Source organism: Rhinopithecus roxellana, chromosome 14 (assembly GCF_007565055.1).
Source record: "Rhinopithecus roxellana isolate Shanxi Qingling chromosome 14, ASM756505v1, whole genome shotgun sequence".
Classification (NCBI taxonomy): Eukaryota; Metazoa; Chordata; class Mammalia; order Primates; family Cercopithecidae; genus Rhinopithecus; species Rhinopithecus roxellana.
Window position 1 is genome coordinate 30,321,175 of NC_044562.1, and position 27,894 is coordinate 30,349,068.

A 27,894-nucleotide genomic window follows, 5' to 3' on the forward strand; every position below is an offset into this window, starting at 1 on the left:
GGTGAATTCTTCCTCCTTCTGTGCCTTACTTCCCTTGGCCCCCATTCTGTTCACTGTAATTGCACTCTGTAATGAAATCTAAAATCAGATCTGCTTTCTGGGGAATAGAGGCTAAGACACCAGCGTTCCTATCTCTCATGGAGAAGAAGCCCTCCCCACATGGTTTTTCCCAAGAGAAAAAGACATTCGTGAGACAATAAGGCCACAGCACTTTATGTAGGACAGACACGCAATATTCCCCTAGTATTCATCCCCCACTTCTTTTCTTCCCCCCGCTCTACACTATCCATGCCCACCTCCTTGTAATCCTTCTTCAGGGCAGTCATATCCTCATGGGCCTCAGAGAACTCACCTTCCTCCATACCTTCACCCAACATACCAGTGCACAAACACCCTCTTGGCATACATCAGGTCGAACTTGTGGTCCAGGCGGGCCCAGGCCTCGGTAATGGCTGTTGTGTTGCTCAGCATGCACATGGCACGTTGCACCTTACCAGGTCACCCCCAGGCACCACAGTGGGAGGCTGGTAGTTGATACCAACCTTGAAGCCTGTGGGGCACCAGTCCACAAACTGAATGCTGCTCTTGGTCTTGATGGTGGCAATGGCAGCATTGACATCCTTGGGCACCATGTCTCCATGGTGCGGTAAGCAGCAGGCCATGTACTTGCCGTGCTGGGGATCACACTTCACCATCCAGGCTCAAAGCAGACATTGGTGATCTCTGCCACCGACAGCTGCTCGTGGTATGCCTTTTCTGCAGAGATGACTGGTGCATAGGTGGCCAGGGAGAAGTGGATGCGAGGGTAGGGCACCAGGTTGATCTAGAACTCCATCAGGTCCACATTGAGGGCCCCGTCAAAGCGCAGAGAAGCCGTGATGGAGGAGACGATTTGGCTAATGAGGCGATTGAGGTTGGTGTAGGTTGGGCGCTCGATATCTAGGTTGCGGCAGCAGATGTCATAGATTGCTTCGTTGTCCACCATGAAGGCACAGTCTGAGTGCTCCAGGGTGGTGTGAGTGGTCAGGATAGAGTTGTAGGGCTCGACCACAGCTGTAGACACCTGGGGACTGGGTAGATGGAAAATTCCAGCTTGGATTTCTTGCCATAGTCAACAGAGAGCTGCTCCATCAGGAGTGAGGTGAAGCCAGAGCCAGTGCCCCTGCCAAAGCTGTGGAACACCAGGAAGCCCTGAAGTCCTATGCACTAGTCAGCCTAGACAGGGAAGGGGAGGGGAAATGTGGGGCATGGAGCACAGCTGATGGACAGGAAAGAACCAACCTGTGCTGTTTTAAATTCCCAAAAGTTTCACGAACTCCTTGGAAGACTTTTCCAAGAGCACAAAAGAGATCCTCAGAGAGAGGGCCCAGGGCCTACTCTTTCTCCTCCCTGTCCCTCTTCCTCTGAAATCTCCTTAGGTCCTTAACACAGAGCTCTGTTGTATGCTGGAAAAGAGGGGTATGATGATGGGTGGAGTTGCCTGTCTAGGCTGACCAGTGGACAGGACTCCAGGGCTTCCTCATCTTGTTGTCATAACTTGCCAACTCCACCCAGCATCATATCCATGCCCCGCTGATTTAACTTTGGATGTTTCTAGAGGGCTTCTCTACTAAGAACAACAATCCAGGAACCTCATCCCCATCCTTTGTAAAAGTCAAGGCCAATCACAGAGGCTTTGGGCTGACATTCTTTGAATCTCTGCCTTTCACAGGGACTTCCGCCCACATCCTTGTAACACAAGGTGGTATCCTGGGAATGCTTATGGACCCCCACAACTTAGCCAGGCAGCCCATCAACATGTTTGCCTTAATGGACACCCTGCCAAGCACCAGGCCAGCCACTTCAGAGATGCAGGGGACACCAGCTCCAGGCTGGAAGCTACAGTTGGCCCCCCTGATCAGAGTGCAGGACCTCTCCTCATTGGTCCTGATCCTGTGTGTTTCTCCCAGAGGCTGAAGCTGTCCTTCCCCAATCTGGTGTCCACACTACCTCACAACAGGAATTCAGATTCATTCCCCCTGCCCCAGCCCTCAGCCCTTTCCTCACTGGCTTCTGAATCCAGTCCAGTACCAGGTCAATGAGCTCCTTCCCAGTGGTGTAGTGGCCTTGGGCATAGTTATTGGCAGCATCTTCCTTGCCTGTGATGAGCTGCTCTGGATAGAAGATCTGGCAGGACGTACCTGTTCAAACTTCATAGCAATGGGCAGAGTTTTGGGCTCCACCTCCCTTTGCGATACAGCTGCTGGAGCCCCAGGGTACCTGAAGGGAGTGGGGTCACCAGCTCCCAGGTTCTGCATTCAGGCTGCATTCAGGCTGCTGCTATTACCTGTTTGGATGTGTTTGTGCTGCTTGGATGTGTTTTTCAATAAGGAAAGGGATGTGGAGTGGCCTACAGACTCAGGAGCTGAGTAACAGTGATTCTGTACATCTGGAGTTCTAATTGGCTGCAGCACCTGGGATACCACAAATGCTATACCACAAAAGTATACCACAAATGCCATGCTCTGCAGTTATGGGGTAGGACTTGCTGTGATACCCAGGGACAAGGTCATGGTTGGGACTGATCATTACTCACCGATCACAGCGGGCTCCAGATCCACAAATGCTACCTGGGGCACATGTTTCCCAGCCCCAGTTTCACTAAAAAGGGTGTTGAAGGAGTCATCCCCTCCCCTGATGGTCTTGTCACTGGGCATCTGCCCATCAGGCTGAATCCCATGTTCCAGGCAGTAGAGCTCCCAGCAGGCATTGCCAACTGCACACCAGCCTGCCCTACATGGACTGAGATGCACTCACACTGAGTGGGCAAAGGGCAGAGAATGGCCTTCACAGAGGGAAATATCATGCCTGGACATGGTTCCTGCCTGCCTTCCTTGAGTGGCTCTTTGACTGAGAGCCAAGGTTCCTGGACTCTACTCTGCTTGCCTCACCTCCTGCATCTAAGCATTTACTGGTGGCATTGAGGAGCAACAGGCATTGGCTCTAGGGGCTGGGCCAAAATCCTTGGGGGAAGCAGAAGATGTGGGCAGTTCTGAGATTATAGACTCTTGCTCAGTGCCTGTCTCAGTGAGGAACACTGAAGGGATCGAATGAATCTAGAAGTGCAAGATAATCAACCCGCAGTGTCCAGAAAGAAATTAGGAGTCATTGGTGAGGGAAGCAAGGGAAAATAGTACAAAGATAAAGCACGGGAGACATTAGCTCCAAATTTGGAATAATGGTGCTCTCTGGCAGGGGAAGCAGATAGATGCAATTGGAGACAGATTCTATTTCTCAAGCTTGATAGCTGCTGTTCATCACATTATTCTTTTCTTTTTTTCTTGAGACAGAATCTCACTTTGTCACCCAGAGTACAGTGATGTGATCATAGTTCACTATAGCAGGCTTGGACTCCTGGGCTCAAGGGATCCTCCTGTCTCAGCCTCCCTAGTAGCTGGGATTACAGGCATGCACCACCATGCCTGGGTAAGTTTTAAATTTTTTTGTAGAGACAGGTCTTGCCATCTTTCCCAGGGGAGTCTTAAACTCCTGGGGTCAAGCAGTCTACCTGCCTTGGCTTCCCAAAGTGCTGGGATTATAGGCGTGAGCCACCGCTTCCAGCCTATCATGTTATTATTTATACCTTTTTGCATTCCTGAAATATTTCTTAATTGTTTAATGAGGATGCCTTCTCCAAAAATGTAATACTTCACTGACTATTTTTATATAACACAAGGATCTGACTTTTCATGATTTTTAGATGACTGAGATTAATCCAGAAATAATCTGTATTCCAGCCCCATTACTTCTCTACTTGCCTTGAGCAAAAGTCTTAACCTCTCGGTCAATGTTCTCCTTTTGAAATGTGGACAATAATAAGAGCCGCCTCCTAGAAAAACTATGAGAATTAAATGAAAGAATGCATGAAAAGTGCGTGGCCCACTGCCTAACACACACCAGGGTGTGCCGTGCATGTTGGGTTCCCCTTCCAATTTCCTACCCTCAATCCCTGATGTCATAGTAAGGGAAGGTAATGAATTGAGGCTGGGCGCAGTGGCTCACGCCTGTAATCCCAGCACTTTGGGAGGCCGAGGCAGGTGGATCACTTGAGGTCAAGAGTTCGAGACCATCCTGGTCAACATGGTGAAACCCCCCTCTCCACTAAAAATACAAAAATGGTGCATTCTTTTTTTTTTTTTTTTTTTTTTTTTTTTTTTTTTTTTTTTTTTTTTTTTTTTTTTGAGGCGGAGTCTCGCTCTGTCGCCCGGACTGGAGTGCAGTGGCCCGATCTCAGCTCACTGCAAGCTCCGCCTCCCGGGTTTGCGCCATTCTCCCGCCTCAGCCTCCCGAGTAGCTGGGACTACAGGCGCCCGCCACCTCGCCCGGCTAGTTTTTGTATTTTTAGTAGAGACGGGGTTTCACTGTGTTAGCCAGGATGGTCTCGATCTCCTGACCTCGTGATCCGCCCGTCTCGGCCTCCCAAAGTGCTGGGATTACAGGCTTGAGCCACCGCGCCCGGCCAAAAATGGTGCATTCTTATAATCCCAGCTACTTGGGAGGCTGAGGCAGGAGAATTGCTTGAACCCAGAAGGCGGAGGTTGCAGTGAGCCGAGATTGCACCACTGCACTCCAGCCAGGGCGACAGAGTGAAGCCCTGTTGCAAAAAAAAAAAAAAAAAAGATAATGAGTTGAGCTGAGACCTCAAGGATGGGAGAAATCCCAGGTCCAATCCTGGGGCTGCCTTAGCTCACCAATCACTTGCCTGGTGCTGCATCTCTGAGCCTGAGCAGCCAGTTCTGTCCACAGACCCAGACATCGTCCTGGGCCCCAGAACTACTAGCCCATTGCAAGGTGTCTCTGGCCCCTCCCGGAATGATGTCTCACACTGGAGGCAGCAGGTTTGGGGCAAAGAACTCAGTCCCTGGCCAGGTGCAGTGGCTCACGCCTGTAATCCCAGCACTTTAGGAGGCCGAGGCGGGCAGATCACAAGGTCAGGAGATTGAGACCATCCTGGCCAACATGGTGAAACCGTGTCTCTATTAAAAATACAAAAATTAGCCAGGTGTGGTGGCGGGTGCCTCTAGTCCCAGCTACTTGGGTGGCTGAGGTAGGAGAATTGCTTGAACCTGGGAGGCAGAGGTTGCAGTGAGCCAAGATTGCACCACTGCACTCCAGAATGAGACTCCATCTCAAAAAAAACAAAAACAAAAGAACTCAGTTTCTGGAGTCACACAAACCTGGCCTCAAACCCCCATCTCTCTGTGACCCAGTACAAGTCACTTCACCTCAGCTTCCCTAGCACCTTTTTCATGACTGTAGAAAGGGAAGAATCTCACAGCCAGTGGCCTGTGTTGTTACTTTGCTTAGTTCTACTTATTAAGCACTAATAAGGTGCCAGGTGAAGGTGGCATTTTATACACATTATCTCATTTAATCTTTACCACATTCACCTTAGGTAGGTAGTTTTATTACCCCCAATTTATAGATGAGGAAACTGACCCTCAGAGAATTCAAGTAGCTTGCTCAAGGTCATGAGCAAAACCAAGAATATTAAGAGCAGGGACGGCCTGGCACCAACCATGCTCTTAACTGTTCTTCTATCCTGCCTGGTAGGGAGGTGGGTAAAAGATATCAAATGAGCCTCAGGCACAGCCAGCTCTTGACAGATGGGAGCACCCCCCTTTCCCTCCTCCTTCTTCTCCCCACTGATCTGTAACTGACATGAGAGGTCAGACAAAGGCAGTAGATGGGCAGGGTGGAGTGAGGAACCAGAGGGGAGAAGCTTCCATGGAGGTTGTGTCCCCGTGGTGGGAAGGTTGGACCAGAGCTCAGCGGTGAACCTGTGGCAAGGCCCAGGGTCTGGAGATTCTCAGCCAGCAGAGGAAATCGCCTACACTTTCTGCTCAAGTCCTGCTTCCCACACACTCCCGGTGCCTAAATTCAGACCCCCTCAGCAGCCCTGCTCCTCAACCTAGGCTCAGCCCCACATCCTGGTTACCATCGAACTTTCCTTCCCTACCCCCTGCAATGTCCCCTACACCTGCACACTTGGGGGCCACAGCCACATCTGGAAGTCTCTTTCCCTCTCCCCACCTCACCACATACTGTAGCCCCATCAACATCTGGACTCCCAAGGTACTTTCATGCCAGATATCTTGGGCCCACTGGGACCCTCACTTGCATGCTTTCTGCCTGCCTCACCCTCCCAAAGTGCTGGGATTACAGGCATGAGCCACTGCACCTGGCCTATTACTGTTCTTAACCTGTTACTGTGCCTAATTTATAAAAGCCCCTTCTACTCACCATGCTGCCTGGACAGGGGCCGGCTGGGGTCCTGTCTCTCTGTCTGCTGCAGGATAGTGAGCAGGGATGGATCTGTGAGAGGCCTGCAGCAGCCAGCCAGCCTCCTCTTTATACTCTCTGGGTGGCTTTCAGCGGGTGTATGTTGTTAGAAACTGCCTGGGGGGGCAGGGCCTGTTGACTTGGTCATGGAGCACCAGGCAAGGACTGGGCCTGCGCCCAAACAGGGGAGCCAGCTGAGGTGGGCAGAGGAGGGGCCAGGGCTAGTAACTCCACACAGGTATCCAGGCTCCTGGGTACATGGTACCTGTTGTCAGTCATGCAATCCCATGAAGCCTGCACTTCACAGGTGGAAGACGATTTAGAAATCAAGGCCCTGAGCTCCAGCACCGCCCCCACCCTGCACTCCCCTGCCCTAGGGTTGGTGACGACTGTAAGTCAAGTGTGGGTGGGACTAAGAAGATCTCTACAATGATCCAGAAATGATGAGTCCTCAAGCCAAGAGATCAAGCCTCAGGACATCCTGCTTGAAAACTCAGAATATCATAGAACGAGCAACCTAGTGCTTGGTTTTAATCCCACCTCTAATAGCTACTAGCACTTAACTTCTTTTTTTCTCTGTTTCTCATCTGGAGAATGGGGAGAGGTAGTATTATGAGGTCTAAACAAGGTAACCTTTCTTAAGTGCTTAGTCCAGAACGGCTGTTGCTCTCCAAGGGCAAAGCAAGAGCAGGGCCTCAAGGCACTTCCTAAACGTCTCCTCCTAGCCCATGGCAAGTCGCTGCTGCTCTAGCCTGGCCTTATGTCCCCATAAAAGGAGTCTCCTGATCGTCTTAGGCAAAATTCTGAAATAAAAAGGCTAGTCTCTAGCATTTGTATCCTGCTTTATGCATCTTTTTTTTTTTCTTTTGAGAAGGAGTCTTGCTCTGTCACCCAGGCTGGAGTGCAGTGGTGTGATCTCAGCTCACTGCAACCTCCACCTCCTGGGTTCAAGTGATTCTCCTGCCTCAGCCTCCTGAGTAGTTGGCATTACAGATGCCTGCCACCAGGCCCGGCCAATTTTTATATTTTTAGTAGAGACACGGTTTCACCATGTTGGCCAGGCTGGTCTCAAACTCCTGGCCTCAGGTGATCCACCTGCCTTGGCCTCCCACGCCTGGGATTACAGGCATGAGCCACTGCACCTATTCTGCTTTATGCTTCTTAAGGCACCTTCTCCCCATACCTCCTTTGAATCCCTCAACAACTCTGTGAGGTAGGCAAGCCAGGGCCTTCCTTTCCCAGGATAAAGAAAAGGAAATTGAAGTACCTAGTGTCCTGCTTGAGGTCACGTGGGGATTAATTAGTGCTGGAATTAAGATTCATCTGGGACTCGGGTTCTGCTTCCCCTCTTTCCACAGCAGCCCCTCCTTGGTCTTTATCTCCTTCCTCCCAGTCTTCAGTTCCGTGGCCAGCCAGGGTCACTCCCTTCTGTACCTGTCAACTCTCTTGCCTCCTGCTAGCTTCAGCATCCTTGTTTGACTAAACCAGAAGCCTGGTTAAATTTATTTTGTCCCCAGCTCTGTGTCTGCACTCACCCAGTTAAACAGTGGCCATAGAAAAATCCAGAACCATGCCGACTGATGTTTTGAATGCATGGCCACTAGCCTCAAATGGGCCCTCATGTTGCCCGGAAACCACACCACACAGTAGCCCCCCACTAGCCACAGCTTCACTTTCTGCAGTTTCAGTTGCCTGCGGTCAATCATGGTCTGAAAATATTAAAGAGAAAGTTCCAGAAAAACACAATATATAAGTTTTAAATTGCACGCCATTCTGGGTAAGTGATGAAATCTAGTGCCGTCCTACTCCATCCTGTCTAGAACATCCCTGTGTGCAGTGTATCCACACTGTAGACACTACCTACCCATTAGCCACTGGGTAGCCGGATCCCTTATCAGATCGATTGTGACAATGCTTCTGCTCATGTAACCCTTATTCTACTTCATAATAGCTCCACAGCTCAACAGCAGTGATGTTAGAATATCATTATCATCGCTTTATTTCTCTATATCATTATTGTTCTTTTTTTTTTCTTTTTCTTTTTCTTTTTTTTTTTTTTGAGACAGGGCCTCACTCTGTCACCCAGGCTGAAGTGCAGTGGCGTGATCTCAGCTCACTGCAACCTCTGCCTCTTGGGTTCAAGCGATTCTCCCACCTCAGCCTCCCGAGTAGCTGGGATTACAGGCACACGCCACCACACCTGGCTAATTTTTGTATTTTTAGTAGAGATGGGGTTTCACCATGTTGGCCAAGCTGGTCTCAAACTCCTGACTTCAAGTGATCTGCCTGCCTCACCCTCCCAAAGTGCTGGGATTACAAGCATGAGCCACTGCACCTGGCCTATTATTGTTCTTAACCTGTTACTTTGCCTAATTTATAAATTAAACTTGGTCATAGGTATGCATGTATAGGAAAAAACAGTATATAAGGTTCAGTACTATCCGTAGTTTCAGGCATCCGCTGGGGGCCCTACAACATATTCTTGTAACTAAGGGGGGGACTGTTGTACAATTCTCCAGTCCCTCTTCCAGATAGCAGCCAAAACCAGAACTAGGTCTGCCAGATTTAGCAAATAAAAGTATTTTATATAGCAACCCTATCCAGGAAGTAGTTGCTAATGTGAATTTTCAGCCACCGTGTTACATAGTGCAGTTGAAACAGGGGCTTTTTCAGAGCCCCTCTCATCCCAGTAAGCTAGGGAATGATCTCAAGTTGGTTAACTCTGGCTTTGGCTACAGACTGAAGGTTAGAACTCTTCTGTCTCCCACCTGGAACAAAGAGGCCCAAAGAGGAGACCCAGCCACCCAACACATCAAAGATAAGAAAGCTCAGCCTTCTACTGGGTTGGCCCATGAAACCACGGACCTCAGGAATTATTGTCCAGATGGAGTGATCTGGGGCCCAGAGGGCCCACTGGGCTCAAAACTCTCTTGTGTAGCACTTAAACTTCTCCCAACTGGCCTTGGGAGTTAGACTCTCAGAGCCAGCCTAGGTATCACCAATCCCAAAAAGAAAACTATGCTAATGGCAGTCAGCTGCCTTACATAAAGAAAAGTGAAAAGACTGAGTTTTGTGATCTTGGCTCACTATAACCTCCTCCTCCTGGGTTCAAGCAATTCTCCTGCCTCAACCTCCCAAGTAGCTAGGACTACAGGCACGCACCAACACACCTTGCTAATTTTTGTGTTTTTAGTAGAGATGGGGTTTCACGGTGTTCGCCAGGCTGGTCTCAAACTCCTGACCTCAGATGATCCACCTGCCTTGCCCTCCCAAAGTGTTGGGATTATAGGTGTGAGGCACTGTGCCCAGCCAAGACTGAGATTTTTAAAGCATTTTAATGCATCTGGGTTAAAATATAAGAGGCCGTAAATACTCTTAAATTTCTTCAAAAAATGTTGAGTGCTTGCTGTATGCCAAGCACCATTTCAGGTGCTAGGGATACAGTGATGAACACAAAAGTTTATGCTTTTTTTTTGTGGGGGGGATGGAATTTTGCTCTTGTTGCCCAGGCTGGAGTGCAATGGCGCTATCTCGGCTCACTGCAACCTCCGCCTCCCGGGTTCAAGTGATTCTCCTGTCTCAGCCTCCCAAGTAGCTGGGATTACAGGCGCATGCATGCCACCACGCCTGGCTAATTTTTGTATTTGTAGTAGAGACGGGGTTTTTATCATATTGGTCAGGCTGGTCTCGAACTCCTGACCTCAGGTGATCTGCCCACCTCAGCCTCCCAAAGTTCTGGGGTTACATGTGTGAGCCACCATGCCTGGCAAGTTTATGCTCTTAAGAAGCTTACATTCTAGCCTGGGCAACATAGTGGGACTCTGCCTCTACAAAAAAATTTTTTTTTGAATTAGCTGGGTGTGGTGCCACATGCCTGTGGCCGCAGCTACTTGGGAGGCTGAGGAGGGAGGCTCACTTGAGTGCAGGAGGTCAAGGTTGCAGTGAGACAGGATCATGTCACTTGCACTCCAGCCTGGGTGACACAGTAAGACCCTGTCTCAAAAATAAATAAAATGGAGCTTTCATTTTCGTGGGGAAGGCAGACAATAAACAAACAAGAACATTCCAGATAGCAATAAGCATGTAAAGAGAACAAGGCAGGATAATGGGATGGAAAGATATGCAGGGGCTGCTATTTTAGACTGAACAGAGAAGAAGCCACTCTATAAGAAGGTGATATTTGTTTTTGTTTGTTTGTTTGTTTGTTTTTGAGACAGAGTCTCGCTCAGTCGCCCAGGCTGGATGGAGTGCAGTGGCACGTTCTCGGCTCTCTGCAACCTCTGCCTTCCGGGTTCACGCCATTCTGCTGCCTCAGCCTTCTGAGTAGCTGGGACTACAGGCGCCTGCTACCACGCCCGGCTAATTTTTTGTATTTTTAGTGGAGACGGGGTTTCACCGTGTTAACCAGGATGGTCTCCATCTGCTGACCTTGTGATCTGCCCGCCTCGGCCTCCCAAAGTGCTGGGATTACAGGCGTGAGCCACCGCGCCCGGCCAGAAGGTGATATTTGAACTGAGGGCTGAATGGTGAGGAGTCAGGGAGGCAAGATCCGGAAAATGGTGCTCTAGACAGACAGAATAAGCAAGTACAAACATTCATAGGTAGGAACCAGCCCAGGGTGTCCAAAAACCCAGAGTGAGGAAGGGAGAGAGCTGCAAAAAATGAGATCATAGAGGTGAGGGGTCTTGGAAGGAGAATGGCTTTCATATAAGTGTAACGGGAGGGTTTGAAGCAAGCGTCATTGCCTAGCTTGTGTTTCAGAGAGATGACTGCAACTGCTGTGTGGAGACTGCATTAGAGTTTCAAGCCTAGAGGCAGGAAGCTAGTTCAGAGGCTTCTGGAGGCATCTAGGAATAACGGGATGGTAGCAGGGGGTGGTGAGAAGTAGCTGGGTTGGCAGTAAAGTGAAGGACATACTAGTGTAGGCGGTGGCAGAGCTTCTCAACAGCCTTGCCTGCCCCTGCCCCAATTCTTCACTGGCAAGGTCCTGATTTTATTTGAGTATTCACCCTTGCACTTGCTCAAGGAAGACGGCTTTCCCCCAGACCTAGGGGTGTGTACAGGTTAGTCCAAACCATCCATGGCCATTTAACTCCCTCCCTCCAGTGACTGGTTTAGGCAAGAACTAGTGAGATAGAAGGGGGAAGTCTGCTAGGGCGCTTCAAGGAAAGGTTTTTCTCCCGATAAAAAGCGATGTGGGAGGAAGCCCCCCATTTCCTGCCTTAAGACAGAGTCATGTAAGGACATGATACTTAGAGCTGCTGTATCTTGTGTTCCTGAGGGAAGATGTCACCCGCTCTTTGAGGATGACAGAGCAGAAAGTTAGAAACACTGGAGTTATTGGTGACATGACTGAATCAACCCTGGAAGGCCCTATACTCAGATTTCTTGTGGAATAATAAATACCCTCATTGTTCAAGCCACTGATAAGTTAGGCTTTCCATTATTTGCAGCCAAAAAATTCTAACTTAAAAGAGGGAGAGGGGAGAGAGAGGAAAATGATCCTAAAATAAAGATTTTATCTATTTATTTATTTATTTATTTATTTTTGAGACAAAGTCTCACTCTTTTCCCCCAGGCTGGAGTGTGATGGCGCGATCTCTGCTCACTGCAACCTCTGCCTCCTGGATTCAAGTGATTCTCCTGCCTCAGCCTCCTGAGTAGCTGGGACTACCGACACCTGCCACCACACCAAGCTAATTTCTGTATTTTTAGTAGAAATGGCGTTTCACCATGTTGGCCAGGCTAGTCTCGAACTCCTGACCTCAGGTGATCCGCCCACCTCGGCCTCCCAAAGTGCTAGTATTACAGACATGAGCCACCGCACCTGGCCAATCCTAAGATTTTAACTCAAGTACTTGAGAGGAAGATGACCACTCAAACTGGGAAGCCTAGAACAGAAGCAGTTTTGGCAGGGAGTGGGGTGAGGGTAGAAAACAGAGTTCCATGTTGACTGTGTTATGTTTGAGTTGTCTAATGGGCTTTCAAGTGGAGATGTCAAGAAGATAATTAGTCATATGAATCTGAAGTTCAGAGGAGAGGTCGGAAATGGAGATATAAATTTGAGTCATCAGCATATATATGACATTCATTTCTTTTTATCCTATTCTTTCACTATTGTATGGGAGTATATATACTCTAGTTCTATTCCTTTTTAAATAATTCCAAAAATGTTACAATAACTTTTTATTATGAATATTAAAAATATACCTAAAAGTAGAGATAATATAATAAAACCTCATATATTCATCACCAGGCTTCAAAAATTGCTCCTTTGGGGAGAAAAATAAATGAAGGAAATAAGAGAACCTGAGACTGGGTTATGGGAAACACCTTTTAAAGTTAAACTATCAGAGGCCACCAAGAAGGAGGGGCCAGGACAAAAGCTAGGAGCCAGTGCCGTCATCGAAACCAAGAAAAAAGAATTTCAAGAAGGAAAGAAGAATCGACCACGTGAAATGCTGCTGTGACTGGCTGAGAAAGATGAAGATGGAGATGTGTGGCCTTTGGATTTGGCAAGAGGCAGGCCACTAGAGACCTTGGCAAAAGCATCTCAGCAGGGCATGTGAGTCAAGTCTGCAGGGAGAGTATTGAGGGGTGAATTCATGGATATGTGATGAATAGGGCTACCCCTTTTGTAAAGGCTGTGCTGTGAGAAGGAGGATGGCTGGGAGATGCTCCAGTCTGGAAAAACTGAAGGATGAACATCACTTAAGGCTGTGGCTCTACCTCTCCCAGATGGAGTCAGTGCAAACATTTTAAACTTTGAATACCTTGCTGCTGTGCTCCAAGATAAAGGTGAGACACTGGGAAGAGGTCAGAAAAGATGGAGATGATAATGGGAAGGGAGAAGAGGGAGAGAGACCCAGAGGGAGAGTACACATGTAGGTAGATGGGCTGAAAAGTAATTCAACAGGAGAGTGAATTAGAGAAGTAATTCAACATCTGGCAGCATTTTCTAGATTCTGTACATGTCTGTGAATGTCTAAAAGTTTTTAATCTGGTAAAATGGACCATTACCTGCATACTCACCCAGAGTTTATGGCCCTAATTCTGGGGATCTGTATACATCCTGAGGACACACACACACACACACACACACAATCAGAAGCAGAATCTGTATTTCACTAACATGCCTTGGGCATTTCTTTCTTTCTTTCTTTTTTCGAGACGGAGTCTCACTCTTGTTGCCCTCGCTGGAGTGCAGTGGCATGATCTCGGCTCACTACAACCTCTGCTGCCGGGTTCAAGCAATTCTCCTGCATCAGCCTCCTGAGTCGCTGGGATTACAGTGCCTGCCACCATGCCCAGCTAATTTTATTTTATTTTATTTATTTATTTATTTATTTATTTATTTATTTATTTATTTATTTTGATTTTTGGTAGAGACGGGGTTTCACCATGTTGGCTAGGCTGGTCTCAAACTCCTGACCTCGTGATCTGCCTGCCTCGGCCTCCCAAAGTGCTGGGATTTCAGGCGGGAGCCACCGCTCCTGGCCACCTTGAGCATTTCTTCCTGCACCCATGTCTTCTCCATTTTGTCAGCTAGAAAGCATGCTCGAGGGTTGTAAACTCTTAGCTACAGTGGCCAGGGTATCATAAATGTGTAACGTGGGCTGATTGTATGAAGTTAAATGACAACAGACACGTGTGTTCTGTGTCAGGGAGACACAGAGAGTGATGAGGACTGTGGCGAACTGGAGGGAGCTTGTTGCCCATCTTAAGATGGTAGCTTCTACACACCTCTATTGTTGTCGTATTATTTTCCTATTGTTACTGTAACAAATTATAATAAAAATCATAGCTTAAAACAACACAAATTTGTTATCTGCCAGGGCAGGAGTTCCAAAGTCCAAAATGAGCCAGGTGGGCTGGGCACGGTGAATCATGCCTGTAATCCCAGCGCTCAGCGAGGCTGAGGCAGGCAGATCACTTGAGCTCACGAATTCAAGACCAGCCTGCGCAACATGGTGAAATCCTGTCTCTACTAATAAAAAAAAAAGAAAAGAAAAAAAAAAAAAACTAGCCAGGCATGGTGGTACACACCTGTAGTCCCAGCTACTCAGGAGGCTATGGTGGAAGGATGGCTAGAGGCCGGGAGGTGAATGTTGCAGTGAGCCAAGATTGTGCCACAGCACTCCAGCCTGGGTGATAGAGCCAGACCTTGTGTCAAACAAAAACAAAAACAAAACAAAATGAAACAAAAAATGGGGCCGGGTATGGTGGCTCATGCCTGTAATCCCAGCACTTTGGGAGGCCAAGGCAGGTGGATTACCTGAGGTCAGGAGTTCGAGACAAGCCTGGCCAACATAGTGAAATCCTGTCTGTACTAAAAATACAAAAATTAGCCGGGCATGGTGGTGCACACCTGTAATCCCAGCTACTCGGGAGGTTGAGACAGGAGAATTGCTTGAACCTGGTAGGTGGAGGTTGCAGTGCACTGAGAGCTGAGATCACACTACTGCACTCCAGACTGGGTGACACAGAGAGACTCCATCTCAAAAAAAAAAAAAAAAGCCCAAAATGGGCCAGGTGTAGTGACTCATGCCTATCTCAGCAGTTTGGAAGGCTGAGGCAGGAGAGAGCTTACAGCTAGAAGCTCTAGACCAGCTTGGGCGACACAGTAAGACCCCATATCTATAAAATATATACTGTGTGTGTGTGTGCGTGTGTGTTTATTTGTTTTTTTTGTTTGTTTGTTTTTGTTTTTGTTTTGAGACAGAGTTTCGCTCTTGTTGCCCAGGATGAAGTGCAATGGCACAATCTCGGCTCACCGCAACTTCTGCCTCCTGGGTTCAAGCGATTCTCCTGCCTCAGCCTCCTGAGTAGCTGGGATTACAGGCATGTGCCACTGCACCTGGCTAATTTTGTACTTTTAGTAGAGACCGAGTTTCACCATGTTCGCCAGGCTGGTCTTGAACTCCTGACCTCCAGTGATCTGCCTGCCTCGGCCTCCCAAAGTGTTGGGATTACAGGCGTGAGCCACCGCGCCTGGCTGTATGTATATTTTTTTGAGAGAGAGTTCTACTCTGTTACCCAGGCTGGAGTGCAGTGGCTCCATCTCAGCTCACTCCTCCACCTCCTGGTTTCAAGCAATTCTCCTGCCTCAGCCTCCTGAGTAGCTGGGAATTATAGGCTCCTACCACAATGCCTGCCTACTTTTGTATTTTTAGTAGAGACAGGGTTTTACCATGTTGGCCAGGCTAGCCTCGAACTCCTGACCTCAAGTGATCTTCCCACCTTGGCCTCCCAAAGTGCTGGGATTATAGGTGTGAGCTACTGAACCCAGCCATAATATATATATCTATATCTATCTATCTATCTGTATATGTATATATACACACACACACACACACATACACACACATACATATATGTATATATATGTATATATATAGCTGGGTGTGCTGGTGCCTGTCTGTAGTCCCAGCTACTAGGGAGGCTGAGGTGGGAAGATTGCTTGACCCTATGAATTTGAGAGCAACATTGCAGTAAGCCATGATTGCACAGCAATTCAGCCTGGGCAAGAGAGCAAGATCCTGTCTCAAAAAAAAAAAAAAAATGGGTCTTACAGAACTAAAATTAAGGTGTTGGCTGGGTTGCCTTCCTTCTGAAAATTCTAGGGGAGAATCTATTCCTTGACTTTTCCATCTTCTACAGGCTGCACATATTCTTTTACTCATGGCCCCTATCCCTCTTGAAAGCCAACAATCACATCATTCTGACCTCTACTTACTTTGACCTCTTCTTTATTTTTTAATTTTAATTTTTTGGTAGAGACAGGGTCTCACCATGTTGCCCAAGCTGGTCTCAAACTGCTAACCTCAAGTGATCCTCCCACCTCAGCCTCCTAAAGTGTTGGGATTACTGGCATGAGCCACCACACCAGGTCTGACCTCTTCTTCTTTGACTGTGACCCTTCTGCCTCCCTCTTTCATTTATAAGGACCCTTGAGATTACACTGGACCCACCTGGGATAATCCAGGATCATCTCCCTATCTCAAGATCTTTACCTTAATAACATCTTCAAAGTCTTTTGCCATGTAAGGTAACAGTCACAGGTCCTGGAGATTAGGATGTGGATATCTTTGTGGGGGGGACGTTCTTCTGCCTACCATCTCTGAAGTGAAACAATTCTTCTGACACACATTTAGCAAATGGTAACCAGATGTGCTAAGCACTATGGTAGGCGCTAGAAACAAAGATAAATAAGACACAGTACTTACTTGCAATAGTTTGCTATCTATAATAGCAAGATGGACATGTACACAAATAACTACAGCATGATGTGCTATATGCACTAAAATAAATGTCACAGCTACTTACACAGTGCCTTGATGTGAATAGGTACATCTCTAAATTCATCTGATACAATCTGAAGTTGTTATCCCAGTTTTCCAAATGAAGAATCTGCACCTGAAGGTCAAAGAGGTTTAGGGTTTTTCCTAAGATAGCTCAAGTCTCTTACTACATTCATTCTGCTAGGATAGGAGAGCGCAAGGAAAAAGAGGTTCAGGGAAGGTCTGCAACCTACTGCCATGTGTCCTGTAGTCACCACAGTCCCTTCCTTTGTAGAGACCATGACCTTATTCCCCAAAGCAGCCTCATTATATACCCCTGTCAGTTTTCTTTTTATGAATGAGTCTTGTTCTCCCAACCAGAAGGCAAGTCTATTGGGAAGAGAGACCTTGTCATATTTCACTATATTCCTTTCCATGCCTTGCCTGTTTTGTTGATAGAGAGTTGCCATCACAAGTTCTTTCATGGTATTGTGTTGTGTTGTCAGGTGATGGGGGAGGGTCGGTTGAATCCTTTCCAAGCGATGTAGAGCCGGGAAGACAGGTTTCTTAAGATCTGCAAACCAGCAGCACCTGGGGCACTGCCAGATAACTTTCCCCGGTAAAGGGAGACAATTAGAAAATGCAAGGCAGGCCGGGGGTGGTTGCTCAGGCCTGTAATCCCAGCACTTTGGGAGGTTGAGGTGGGTGGATCGCTTGAGCTCAGGAGTTCGAGACAAATCTGAACAATATGGCGAGATTTTGTCTCTACTAAAAATTTAAAAAATAAGGCTGGGCGTGGTGGCTCACACCTGTAATCCCAGCACTTTGGGAGGCCAAAGCGGGCAGACCATCTAAGGTCGGGAGTTGGAGACCAGCCTGACCAACATGGTGAAACCCTGTCTCTACTAAAAATACAAAAATCAGCCAGGCGTGGTGGTGCATGCCAGTAATCCCAGCCACTTGGGAGGCTGAGACAGGAGAATCGCTAGAATCCGGGAGGCGGGTGTTGCGGTGAGCCAAGATCATGCCATTGCACTCCAGCCTGGGAACAAGAGCACAATTCCATTTCAATAATAATAATAATAATAAGCTGGGCATGGTGGTGCACGCCTGTGGTCCCAGCTACCAAGGAGGCTGAGGTGGAAGGATGTGGTAGAAGGATGGCCTTGAGCCCAGAGATGGAGGCTGCAATGAGCTGAGGTTGCACCACTGCACTCTAGCCTGGGTGACACAGCAAGACACGGACAAAAAAAAAAAAAAAAAAAAAAAAGAGAGAGAGAGCGGGAAAGCAGAAGTAGCTTGAAAAGATAGGGTGGGAAGAATGGAATTAAATGTAGAAAGAAGGGCTTCTGTGGAGACCTGGGGCAGAGTGCTGAGACCATTAACGGGTTGCAGATCCTGCTCTTGGCTTAGAGACAGAAGAGACTGCGAAAGAATCATCCAAGATATGAGAATCTCGATTTTCTTCTTTTCTCTTCAGAGTCAACAGATATTTTGATAGCTTACAACAATGTTTCCACTATGACATCACTGTCTCCTTTTCACCCACGAAAATGTCAAGGACTCAGTGAGGTTAAGTCACTTGCCCAACGTCACACAGGGTAGCCTGGAAGAGAATCCAGGTCCTGAGGTCTCCGGGTCAGCACTCCCACAGTTCTGGCAGCAGGAGAGCGGGCAGGTGCCCGCAGCGAAGGCATCATAGTGACGGCGCTGATGACGGGGCCACAGACCCGCGAGCCGCCGGCAAGCCGCGGCAGATTCCGGGGTCGGCCCGGGCAGACAGGCTGCAGGGCTCGACTCTGCGGGAGGGCCTAAGGCATCGGCACTCTGGGGCTCAGGCTGTGCAGTTCTGGGTCCTCGGCCGCCCACAGGCGTCGGCGAAAGCCTCCCGCCCCGGCCGGGGACCAGGAAGCGTCAGGCAGCTGGCAAGGGCTCCCCGGGGACGCGCCACAGCCTCATAGCCGGCCCGAGTCTCCTGGGAGGCGGGGCTGGAAGGGTATCGGTGAAGGCCAGTTGCGGCCGCTTGGGAAGGACAGCCTCGCTTGCTCCCGACCTAAGTCGGAACATCTGGATGACCGGTGCCTCCAGGACGCAGGTGCAGGTGAGACTTGCCCTGCCATAGCACCCTGCGTCTCCGCGGAGGCCCTAGGGAGCCCAGCGAGTCGGCTTAAAACGAGGAAAGAATGGTTAAAGCCGGAGTCGCGACTCTTAATCCCAGCCCGACAGGTGAGGCACCAGTGCTCAGCTTGGGGAGGGTACGCGGCCAGGCTCCTCCCCTCGGCGGGGGGGCCTCTTACCCCTCCTGGCAGGCGTGGCCTGCGGGCCGCCCAGCCTCTAGTGGGCGAGCGGGGAACGCGGGCCCCGCCTCCGGCCTATAAGGGCGGTGCGGCACTGCAACTAGCGCAGTTCTCACTGAGACCCGTCACCCCGACTCAACGTGAGACGCACCGCCCGGACTCACCATGGTGAGTGCGGCCCCGCCGGGGTCGCGCCCGTCCCCTAATTGTCCCTCTCCTTTGGGGAGCTTTCCTTCCAGGCATGCTCGGGGACCACCAGGCGTTCCGGGTCTCCAGGAGGTGCGAGGGTTTTGCATCCTCCCTCCCCAACCCCCTCCTGGTGACTTTGGCCGAGCCGTGTAGTTCACCTTCGGTGGCTGGGTTTGGGGCTTGGGGTGGAGTGCGACTCTTCAGTAACAGAGAGGAACCCTTCTGGCACTCTGCTCCTGCCTTACCGAGCATTTGTGTCCCGACTCTGTGTGAGAGTCACGAGGGCCCGCGCCCCGTCCTTTCCGCGGGCGAAAGAAGACGCGCTTGGCTGCCCTGTTGCATCCCCAGTCCCCGGTCCCCAGCACTGACCGAGCACGTGCTTGGCACTAGAAGGTGGAAGGGGGTCAGGTTACCTGGTGCCACATCCCCCTTTCCTCTGTGTATGCATTCCAACTATCCACAGAATCACACCCCCCCCCCACTCGTGACTCAGCACCCTGCTTCTGAGCTGAGAGGGGTGGTGAGAACGGTGTTCGGCCTCCTGAAGCGAGCCGGCCCTCTCCAGCCGGAGCCCGGGTGCGCGGATGGGCAGAGACAGCTGGCGCTGAGCACTGCGCGGGCCGAGGCCAGGTTGAGGGGGAGGGGGAAGAGGTGCATGTAGGGGGTGGTATTTATAGCCCAGGAGCGGGGGCCGAAACCCAATCCCCGCTTTGGGCTGGGAAATAACTGGAAAGACTCCACAGGGAGAGCGGATGTAGGGCTGGGCTGCAGGATGGCGCCCACCCTGCCCGGGACAAGGCGGGTTACCTCTGGGGCCTAACAGCAGGTTCCACTTCCTTTTCTGGGTATTTGGAAACCGTCACCCCGCCATTTCGGTGTGGGAGGGGCGCGCGGGCCCTGCTGGACTTTAGTGCTTTACGGGTTAATTTGGGGCTGACAGGGACGGAGCCTAAGGCAGTGAGTGTCCCAGTACCCTCAAACCTTATTGCTGGCCCCTGCTGTCTGAGCTTACAAGCATTACCGTCGCTATTTCCGTGCGGGCTGACACGGGAGATGAAAGTGGTGAAGACACCCAGGGTGTGAGGGTGGAGGTGGGGAGAGGAACCAGATGGGATTGATCCCCAGAGCCAGATAGGATTTAAAGGTGAGGGAGGAGGGCATCCTGATGGCGTGTGGTCAGTTGATGCCAGATTGGATGGTTGAGACACCTCTGCAGCTTACAGGAAAGAAAGAGGGAAAGGGTTCTATGAAGTCTAGCTGTTCATACTCAAAGCAAAGAATCAAGTGGGGAGGCCTCTAGCTGTAAACCCATACCTCTAGGAAACCTTCTTTTTTCATGTGGAGCCACAGTGCTCACTTGACAGATTCCCCACTGAGAAGTGGGCTGAGAGGTTGGCCTGCCCTGCTGGGTGCCTCCAGGTGGGGAGTCCTGTACCTGGGAGCCTGGGCAGGCTGCTAGCCTCTTCTCACCTCTGTCCAGCCCCAAGCCTCCACTCTTGCCAACTGAGTCATCCTAGCTGGTAGGTGATAGGGTGGAAGAGAGACTTGCGAGGTGAGGTGAGGACTTGTGGATGTGGGGCTCATGCTGTGTCCCCTCTCTCTATCCCTCAGCGTGAATGCATCTCAGTCCACGTGGGGCAGGCAGGTGTCCAGATGGGCAATGCCTGCTGGGAGCTCTATTGCTTGGAACATGGGATTCAGCCTGATGGGCAGATGCCCAGTGACAAGACCATTGGTGGAGGGGACGACTCCTTCACCACCTTCTTCTGTGAAACTGGTGCTGGAAAACACGTGCCACGGGCAGTTTTTGTGGATCTGGAGCCTACAGTCATTGGTGAGAGGAAGTGGGGACAAAACTGAAGGGGGTGGAGCATGACTCAAAGCTTCTCCCTGGACAGAGAGGGTATTTAGACCAGGCATTCCTGGCCCTCAAAATTCCTAGCCGTATTTGAAGCTGCAGAAGGCAAGCTGATCTCAGACTGGCCTGGGCAGCCGGTCTGGGTTTCTCTCACACACTGATATCTCAGGCTGGCAGGAGGATGAGTCCTTCCATGCATCTGGCCACAGCTACCACCCTGGGGGAGGAAGGTCCCTGCTGAGCATAGTTTTGTGGTTTTTGCCCTTCCAGATGAGATCCGAAATGGCCCATACCGACAGCTCTTCCACCCAGAGCAGCTCATCACTGGGAAAGAGGATGCTGCCAACAACTATGCCCGTGGTCACTATACCATTGGCAAGGAGATCATTGACCCAGTGCTGGATCGGATCCGGAAGCTGGTGAGAATTTGTCTTGGGAGGGAGGGAACTTTTGAGACTGTGCTAATGGTCAGGAGTATTTTTTTCAGATCCCTTTCAGGGGGTCATCTCTAACTGTACATGGTCTCAAATGTGGTGCTGCTATGGCATCCTCAGTATTTGCCCTGACTGCTGATGTATCTTGCGCTTTATGCAGCCGGGTGATAGAGTCCCTCAGGCCCCTCCCCTACCTAAACAGTTATTTCTCATTCTTGCCTTTCAGTCTGACCAGTGCACAGGACTTCAGGGCTTCCTGGTATTCCACAGCTTTGGTGGGGGCACTGGCTCTGGCTTCACCTCACTCCTGATGGAACGGCTCTCTGTTGACTATGGCAAGAAATCCAAGCTGGAATTCTCCATCTACCCAGCCCCCCAGGTGTCTACAGCCGTGGTCGAGCCCTACAACTCTATCCTGACCACTCACACCACCCTGGAGCACTCAGACTGTGCCTTCATGGTGGACAATGAAGCAATCTATGACATCTGCCGCCGCAACCTAGATATCGAGCGCCCAACCTACACCAACCTCAATCGCCTCATTAGCCAAATCGTCTCCTCCATCACGGCTTCTCTGCGCTTTGACGGGGCCCTCAATGTGGACCTGACAGAGTTCCAGACCAACCTGGTGCCCTACCCTCGCATCCACTTCCCCCTGGCCACCTATGCACCAGTCATCTCTGCAGAAAAGGCATACCACGAGCAGCTGTCGGTGGCAGAGATCACCAATGCCTGTTTTGAGCCTGCCAACCAGATGGTGAAGTGTGATCCCCGGCACGGCAAGTACATGGCCTGCTGCCTGCTGTACCGTGGAGATGTGGTGCCCAAGGATGTCAACGCTGCCATTGCCGCCATCAAGACCAAGCGCAGCATTCAGTTTGTGGACTGGTGCCCCACAGGCTTCAAGGTTGGTATCAACTACCAGCCTCCCACTGTGGTGCCTGGGGGTGACCTGGCCAAGGTGCAGCGTGCCGTGTGCATGCTGAGCAACACGACAGCTATCGCTGAGGCCTGGGCCCGCCTGGACCACAAGTTCGACCTGATGTATGCCAAGAGGGCGTTTGTGCACTGGTACGTGGGTGAGGGCATGGAGGAGGGTGAGTTCTCTGAGGCCCGTGAGGATATGGCTGCCCTGGAGAAGGATTACGAGGAGGTGGGCATCGACTCCTATGAGGACGAGGATGAGGGAGAAGAATAAACCAGCTGCCTGGAGGCTGTTCACTATGTTTATTGCAAAATCCTTTCGAAATAAACAGTTTCCTTGCACGGTTTCTTGTCCCCTCTGAGTGCTTTAGCTTCTGCTGCCTTCCCCTTCATGCTGCTGCTACTCTCACTGTTTGCTGTTCATGACCCTTATCCCTTCCATCGCTGAATGTGAGACCTGCAAAGGGGTCCTTGCCAGGCCCAGGAAGCATAACCCCAGGGACTTTAAATCGAAGCCCTATGGGTATTCAGTATAGGGAGGAAATGAGGACCAAATCCAGGCACAAACTGTTGAAGGATGAGTCTTCAGTTCCTTTCCGAGTAGGAGTTTAATCCAGTGGTTTCTGTCTTTGAAAGTTAGACTGCTACCCTGTTCTTCCTGCTGCCTCTACATTTACCAACTCTGGAAGCAAGGCTTGGCCCAGACTCTTCTGTGCATTATGAGGGTTTGGGAGTGGGGCTGGGCTGGCCCAGAGTTCCTGGGCATCAAGCCACATCATAAGCTTGGGGGATGGGAGAGAACACAGGCGATCTCCTAGAGTTGTTTGTGCCACTGTACCTCTGAGCAGCTTTGCATAGCTTCCTGTCTTGCTGCTTTGCTGGAGCTGGGGCTGTGCCATTAAAAGACAGGTCATCTCCCCTCTGTTTGTGATTTCTTTCTGGCCTCAGCCTCCTTGCTAGCTGGTGGGAGACTCCTGCTAGGGCCCTGGGGAAAGCTTCGACTTTGCTAACAGGAGCCCCAGGCCCCATGCTGATGTCAGCCTGTGGGGTGGACATGGCTGGGGGGAGGAGGCTTGGATCGCAAAAGAGCAGGAGATGCCAACCCTGCCCTTGCCTTTCTTCCCTGGTGTTTCAGGGAACAGTGCCCTTCCCTAGGGAACAGGTTTGAAGCCCAGCTAAGACAGGGCCCCTGTTTACTCAGCAGAGTAGGCAGGAAGTGGCAGCTGGATACTGCCACACCACACTGCCTCATTAATCATTAACCATGTATGAGCTTGAACGATCAGGGAGACATGGGCCAAAAACAGCTGCTGCTGCCACCTCCACTCCCCTTGCCCTTAGGCTGAGGATGGGAGACCTGTAATCTCCCTGTACCAAAGCTTCCTCAGGTGTCTCCACCCAGAGGCCCTTGCCTGGCAAACCGGCTGGGCCGCTCTGACTAAGCTACTCACCCCAGGAGTGAAGGAAGGAAAGAACTAGTTGAGTGCTTTTAGGGGGCCCTGGTTCTTGACACAGGCGAATGCCAGCTTGAGCCCAAGCAGCTTTAAGTTTCGATCTAAGACGAGCTAGAACTGTCCATGGCTAACCAACCTCCTGTGGAATGAAGTCACACCATTGCTGACTCTGCAGCAGTCCTCCTACTTCCCAGGCAGTTCTCCTGGAAATGGCAACCAGACTTTGGGCCCCTTGCGCCTCTTCTCGCACTCTAGGAACACTGAGACTAAGATCCACACCAATCTGCTTCCACTTTATTCTTGTTTATACATTCTCCTGCTCCCAGATTTGGAGGCAGAACACTATGTGAGCTCAACAGTCCTGCTCAGAGCCATGTTCCGTATCCCACCATTTCCCTTTTCCCAACCCTCACCCACTCCCACTCAGTAAGGCCCCTTGCCCAGGTTTTGCTCTTGGAAGAAAGCAGAAGAGCAGATGCAGGACTAAGATGATTGTCCTGACCCCACTACCCCCAAGTGTAAGAGCAGTCCTGGATGGAATGGGTAGAGATTCCAATGAGGGATGGGAACCTCTTTCCGAGGCACAAGGGGCCATCTTCTCAACCTGCTGCTTTTTCAGATTTGGGTAGTATGCTGGCCAGGAGCTGGGGGCTGCAGCGCCTCCAGCTGACTGAGGAGGAGAGGAATGTGAGGACGCTGATGCGGGTCCACGATCATCATAGAGGCCAGGAGCTGCCGCAATGCTGAAGAATGCCTGTGGAGGGAGGAGTGCAGGGTGACTGGATGACACCTATCTGTCAACTCAGCTAATACCAGGGGGGAGTCTGAAATACTTGATGCCCCATTCGTTGCTTGCTCACCTGGGGCTTTGTGGGATGCTGAGTTGGTTCTGCACAGCAAGGGCCACACTGTCACCCTTTTGGAACACCATGTCATAAGGGCCTTCTCCAAACATCATGGCATATAGCACGCAGCCTAGGGACTGAGCATAACTTGGTTAGTCCCTAGAAGGGGACCAATGGAGATGACATCGCTCCCCTTACTTCTGTGGTAAAAGACTACATAAGCTAAAAAGAATAAGCTGATCTCAGCCACATGGCACCACCAGGGCACAGAGAAACTGCCAGTCGGTTGGAGGCCTCTGCAGCCTCTGCTTAGCTTAGCCCCTGCTTAGCCAGTGCCTTCAGTACTGACACTGAGCTGTACTCACCTTGTTCGGGGCAGGGATTATACCACATCCGGTGCAACTGGGTACAGTATCAGTGACAGTTCCCAGGAAGGAAGTTGAAGTGGATGGGGACATACTGTGGTTCCTGGGGCCCCATGCAACAGAAACCAATGACCTACTCTACTCCACAGCAGGTACAGAGCCAAAGCCCTCCCTACCCAGATACCCATATGCTCCTTACCCAGACATCAGTCCGCTCATCGATGACACAGTGACTCTGCACAGAGAAGAGCTCTGGGGCTCGGTAGGAGATGGTGCACCGCTGGGCTGCCCAGTCCTGGAACAGTGATCCCAGAGCTCAAAAGTGGGGCACTCGTCATGGTCATGTGACCAAACTGGGGCATGCACAAGGGGTGGGAATGGGGAACAGGTGAGAAAAGGAACCTGGAGATTCTTTTACCTGCAGAGTCAAAGCCTGGCGGGAGCCCTCCACATTGATGCATGCTTGATTCATAGAACCCAAGTCCATTAAAACTGGTTGCCCCTCATCTCCGAGCAATATATTGGTGGGCTTCAAGTCCCTGTAGAGAAGTAGAAGTGACCTACGAGCATCTCTGGACAGGAAGGCTGGAATCCCAGCAAGCAAAAGAATCATATAGGCTGTTTCTTGGGAGAACAGAGACCTCCCATTTCTCTTGGTAAGGTTCTTCCTCTGGGCCCCAGCAAGCACACAGGGTCCTCCCACTGACCTGTGGGCATAACCCTTGGCATGAATGGCCTCAAGGCCTCTGCAGATCCCCAGCAGCAGCCAAAGGATTTGATCCTCGGTCAAGAAGTTGCCTTTGTCCTTCAGCCTTTCTATCTCATTCCACAGCGTACCTCTCTGCAACACAAGTTTCCCTACAGTTGGAGATGTTTTTGGAGCCTCTGCTCCTTAGGCCTGATCCCTTCCCTATGTCAAAGCCTATCAGCCCTTTCATGATACACACCTCAAACTCAAAATCTAAAGTGGCCAAACCCAGGACATGGTCCCTGCTTCCTAACATGCTGGACTGCTCACACAGCCCACGGGTAGGTGGCTCTGTTGCAACCCCCTCCATAACCAGGAGTCTTTCTGACCTTGAAGAACGGTAGCAGCAGCCAGGCTTCATGCTTAGCACCCCGCTCCCTCAGACAGTAAGCCACGAGGCGAAGGATGTTGGGGTGATTGAAGAGGCGATGCATGTCGGCTTCTCGCTGGGCCTCCTCCCGGTCCTGCTGCTCGTGACACAGGATTCGCTTCAGGGCGTAGAAGTGTCCATCATGTAACCCTTCCACTAGGTCCACATAGCTGAACCCACTGTGGGCCAAAGGGGTCAATGAAGGGCCATGGTCATCTCCCACATGGCTAAGACCTAGAGAAATTTCCTGGTGGGGAGTGGGGTGTCCTTCCCATTTAGCAGAAACCCTCCCAAGATGTGGCTCTAAGAGAAATCTGAAGAATATTACACTATGAGCTCCTCAGGAGCAGAGATATAGAAATCTTTGAGGTCCTATGGTCATAACAGAGACCTCTGCACGTGACAGATGCTAAATAAATAATAGCCAACACTTATCAAGTACTTATGAACCACGCACTGGGTGAGACATTTTATACACATTATCTCATTTAATCCTCACAACTCCATCAGTGAGGGATGATAATCATCTCCATTAAGCATATGAAAAAAACATGGTTTATCAAGGTCACATGAGGTGGATTTAGCAGGCCTGGCTCCAGAATCCACCTTCTTGATACTGTGTAGCTAGGCTCTGTCAGGTGAGAGAAGATAGGGATAGGGATAAAACCCTTGTGCCCCAAGCACGTGCACACCGCTGTCCTTCAATGACCATAACCTTGAGGCCTAGTTAACTGACTTCCAAACACTCACCCCTCCCCCAGTTTCTGGATGAAGAGGTAGCGCTTATTGTCAATGATGACAGTTCCCCGAGAGCAGACACACAGCGCGTGGCCCATAATGTCTCAGTCATCCTCTTCAAGGACGGTCTGAGGCTATCGAAGAGCTCGTCCAGGGTGAGTGGGCTCTTCCAGGAGATGCGCTGGGGGCCCAGCACATCATGCTGGAAAGAAAACAACGGCAGGGTCACACAGGTCCGGCACAATCTAGACGACCCATGAAGTACCAATGCGGAGAGCTCAGGCCCAGGTCTCTGGAACCTACACGATTGTCTAGAGAAAATGGGCCTTGCTCCTTCGCCAGCTTCAAGCGGGGGGGTCAGGGGCCTTACGGCCTCAGGACACACAGCGGCTACCGGGCCACTTCCTCCAACCCCAGCCCACCTTTGGGCAGGCCCCGCTCCCACGCCCGTCGCGCCGCAAAGACAACACAGCGTAGTCTCAGAGGACGTGCGAAGCTCACGCCCACTCCTGGCAGGGCCCACCCCCGGCCTAGGAGCCCAGAGTCCGGAATGGGCCAGCCTGCACTCCCCGACTGACCTGGCTCGGGACAGAACGAAGCGCCACCGACCGGAAGCAGTGCTGACATCATCAGTCCGCGGCGGCGTAACGGCCCGCGGTATCTTAGCAACCGCTGGGCATCTGGAGGATGTGGGGGCGCGGAGCTGAGAGGCCCAGGGCGAGCTAGGTCTAGGGGTGGACGGGTCGCAGGACCCTGGTGAGGGTTCTCTACTTGGCCTTCAGTGGGGGTCAAGACGCAGGCACCTGCGCCAAAGGGGAGCAAAGCCGGGCTCGGCCCGAGGCCCCCAGGACCTCCATCTCCCAATGTTGGAGGTAGGAGGCTTCATACCTCCGGCGCTCTGGGGCAGAAAGCGGCCACTACACTGCAGCCCGGAGGGGATTCCAGGGAGGGGCGGGTCTGGTGGGCTGGTCTCCTTATCCCGTACAGCCTTCCGGGCTCTGGCCTGTATCCCACTACCTCTAGTCTCAGTGGTTAAGAGCTCAGGCTTGTGAACCAGACTTTCAGTTTCTA

General features: G+C 50.8%; 2 protein-coding genes and 1 pseudogene across 6 annotated transcripts; 1 reads left to right on the top strand and 2 right to left on the bottom strand.

The window, feature by feature from the left end:
* Nucleotides 1-240: 240 nt before the first annotated feature.
* Nucleotides 241-2,711, bottom strand: LOC104660057 (annotated as a pseudogene).
* Nucleotides 2,712-18,185: 15,474 nt separating this feature from the next.
* On the top strand, nucleotides 18,186-22,650 carry LOC104660054 (tubulin alpha-4A chain). 3 transcript variants are annotated; one of them, XM_010360296.2, is made up of 4 exons: nucleotides 18,186-18,827; nucleotides 20,699-20,921; nucleotides 21,216-21,364; nucleotides 21,606-22,650. In XM_010360296.2, the coding sequence occupies exons 2-4, from the start codon at nucleotides 20,741-20,743 to the stop codon at nucleotides 22,575-22,577; spliced, it is 1,302 nt and encodes a 433-aa protein (XP_010358598.1). In that variant the 5' UTR covers nucleotides 18,186-18,827; nucleotides 20,699-20,740; the 3' UTR covers nucleotides 22,578-22,650. The 3 variants fall into 3 exon arrangements, with proteins under 3 accessions (XP_010358598.1, XP_010358597.1, XP_010358599.1); XM_010360295.2 differs by lacking the exon at nucleotides 18,186-18,827 and adding an exon at nucleotides 18,894-19,066; XM_010360297.2 differs by lacking the exon at nucleotides 18,186-18,827 and adding an exon at nucleotides 19,572-19,717.
* STK16 (serine/threonine kinase 16) lies at nucleotides 22,594-27,534 on the bottom strand. Of its 3 annotated transcripts, none has more exons than XM_010360298.2 (8): nucleotides 27,402-27,534; nucleotides 26,836-27,025; nucleotides 26,045-26,264; nucleotides 25,675-25,808; nucleotides 25,386-25,506; nucleotides 25,167-25,262; nucleotides 24,618-24,739; nucleotides 22,594-24,511 (listed from the first exon to the last, which is right to left on the bottom strand). In XM_010360298.2, exons 2-8 carry the CDS (start codon nucleotides 26,919-26,921, stop codon nucleotides 24,373-24,375), a joined length of 918 nt encoding a protein of 305 aa, XP_010358600.1. In that variant the 5' UTR covers nucleotides 26,922-27,025; nucleotides 27,402-27,534; the 3' UTR covers nucleotides 22,594-24,372. The 3 variants fall into 3 exon arrangements, with proteins under 3 accessions (XP_010358600.1, XP_010358601.1, XP_010358602.1); XM_010360299.2 differs by having other exon boundaries at nucleotides 27,127-27,445; XM_010360300.2 differs by lacking the exon at nucleotides 27,402-27,534 and adding an exon at nucleotides 27,246-27,380 and having other exon boundaries at nucleotides 24,033-24,511.
* Between the last annotated feature and the right edge of the window lie 360 nt (nucleotides 27,535-27,894).

Coding starts and splice junctions, on each gene's coding strand:
- STK16 (XM_010360298.2), bottom strand. CDS start 26,921: ATGGGCCACGCGCTGTGTGTCTGCTCTCGGGGAACTGTCATCATTGAC. Junction 26,265..26,835: donor ATCCAGAAACTGGGGGAGGG/GTGAGTGTTTGG, acceptor TTTGGCCCACAG/TGGGTTCAGCTATGTGGACC. Junction 25,507..25,674: donor GCCAAGGGTTATGCCCACAG/GTCAGTGGGAGG, acceptor ACTTCTCTACAG/GGACTTGAAGCCCACCAATA.
- LOC104660054 (XM_010360295.2), top strand. Junction 20,922..21,215: donor TCTGGAGCCTACAGTCATTG/GTGAGAGGAAGT, acceptor TTGCCCTTCCAG/ATGAGATCCGAAATGGCCCA. Junction 21,365..21,605: donor TGGATCGGATCCGGAAGCTG/GTGAGAATTTGT, acceptor CTTGCCTTTCAG/TCTGACCAGTGCACAGGACT.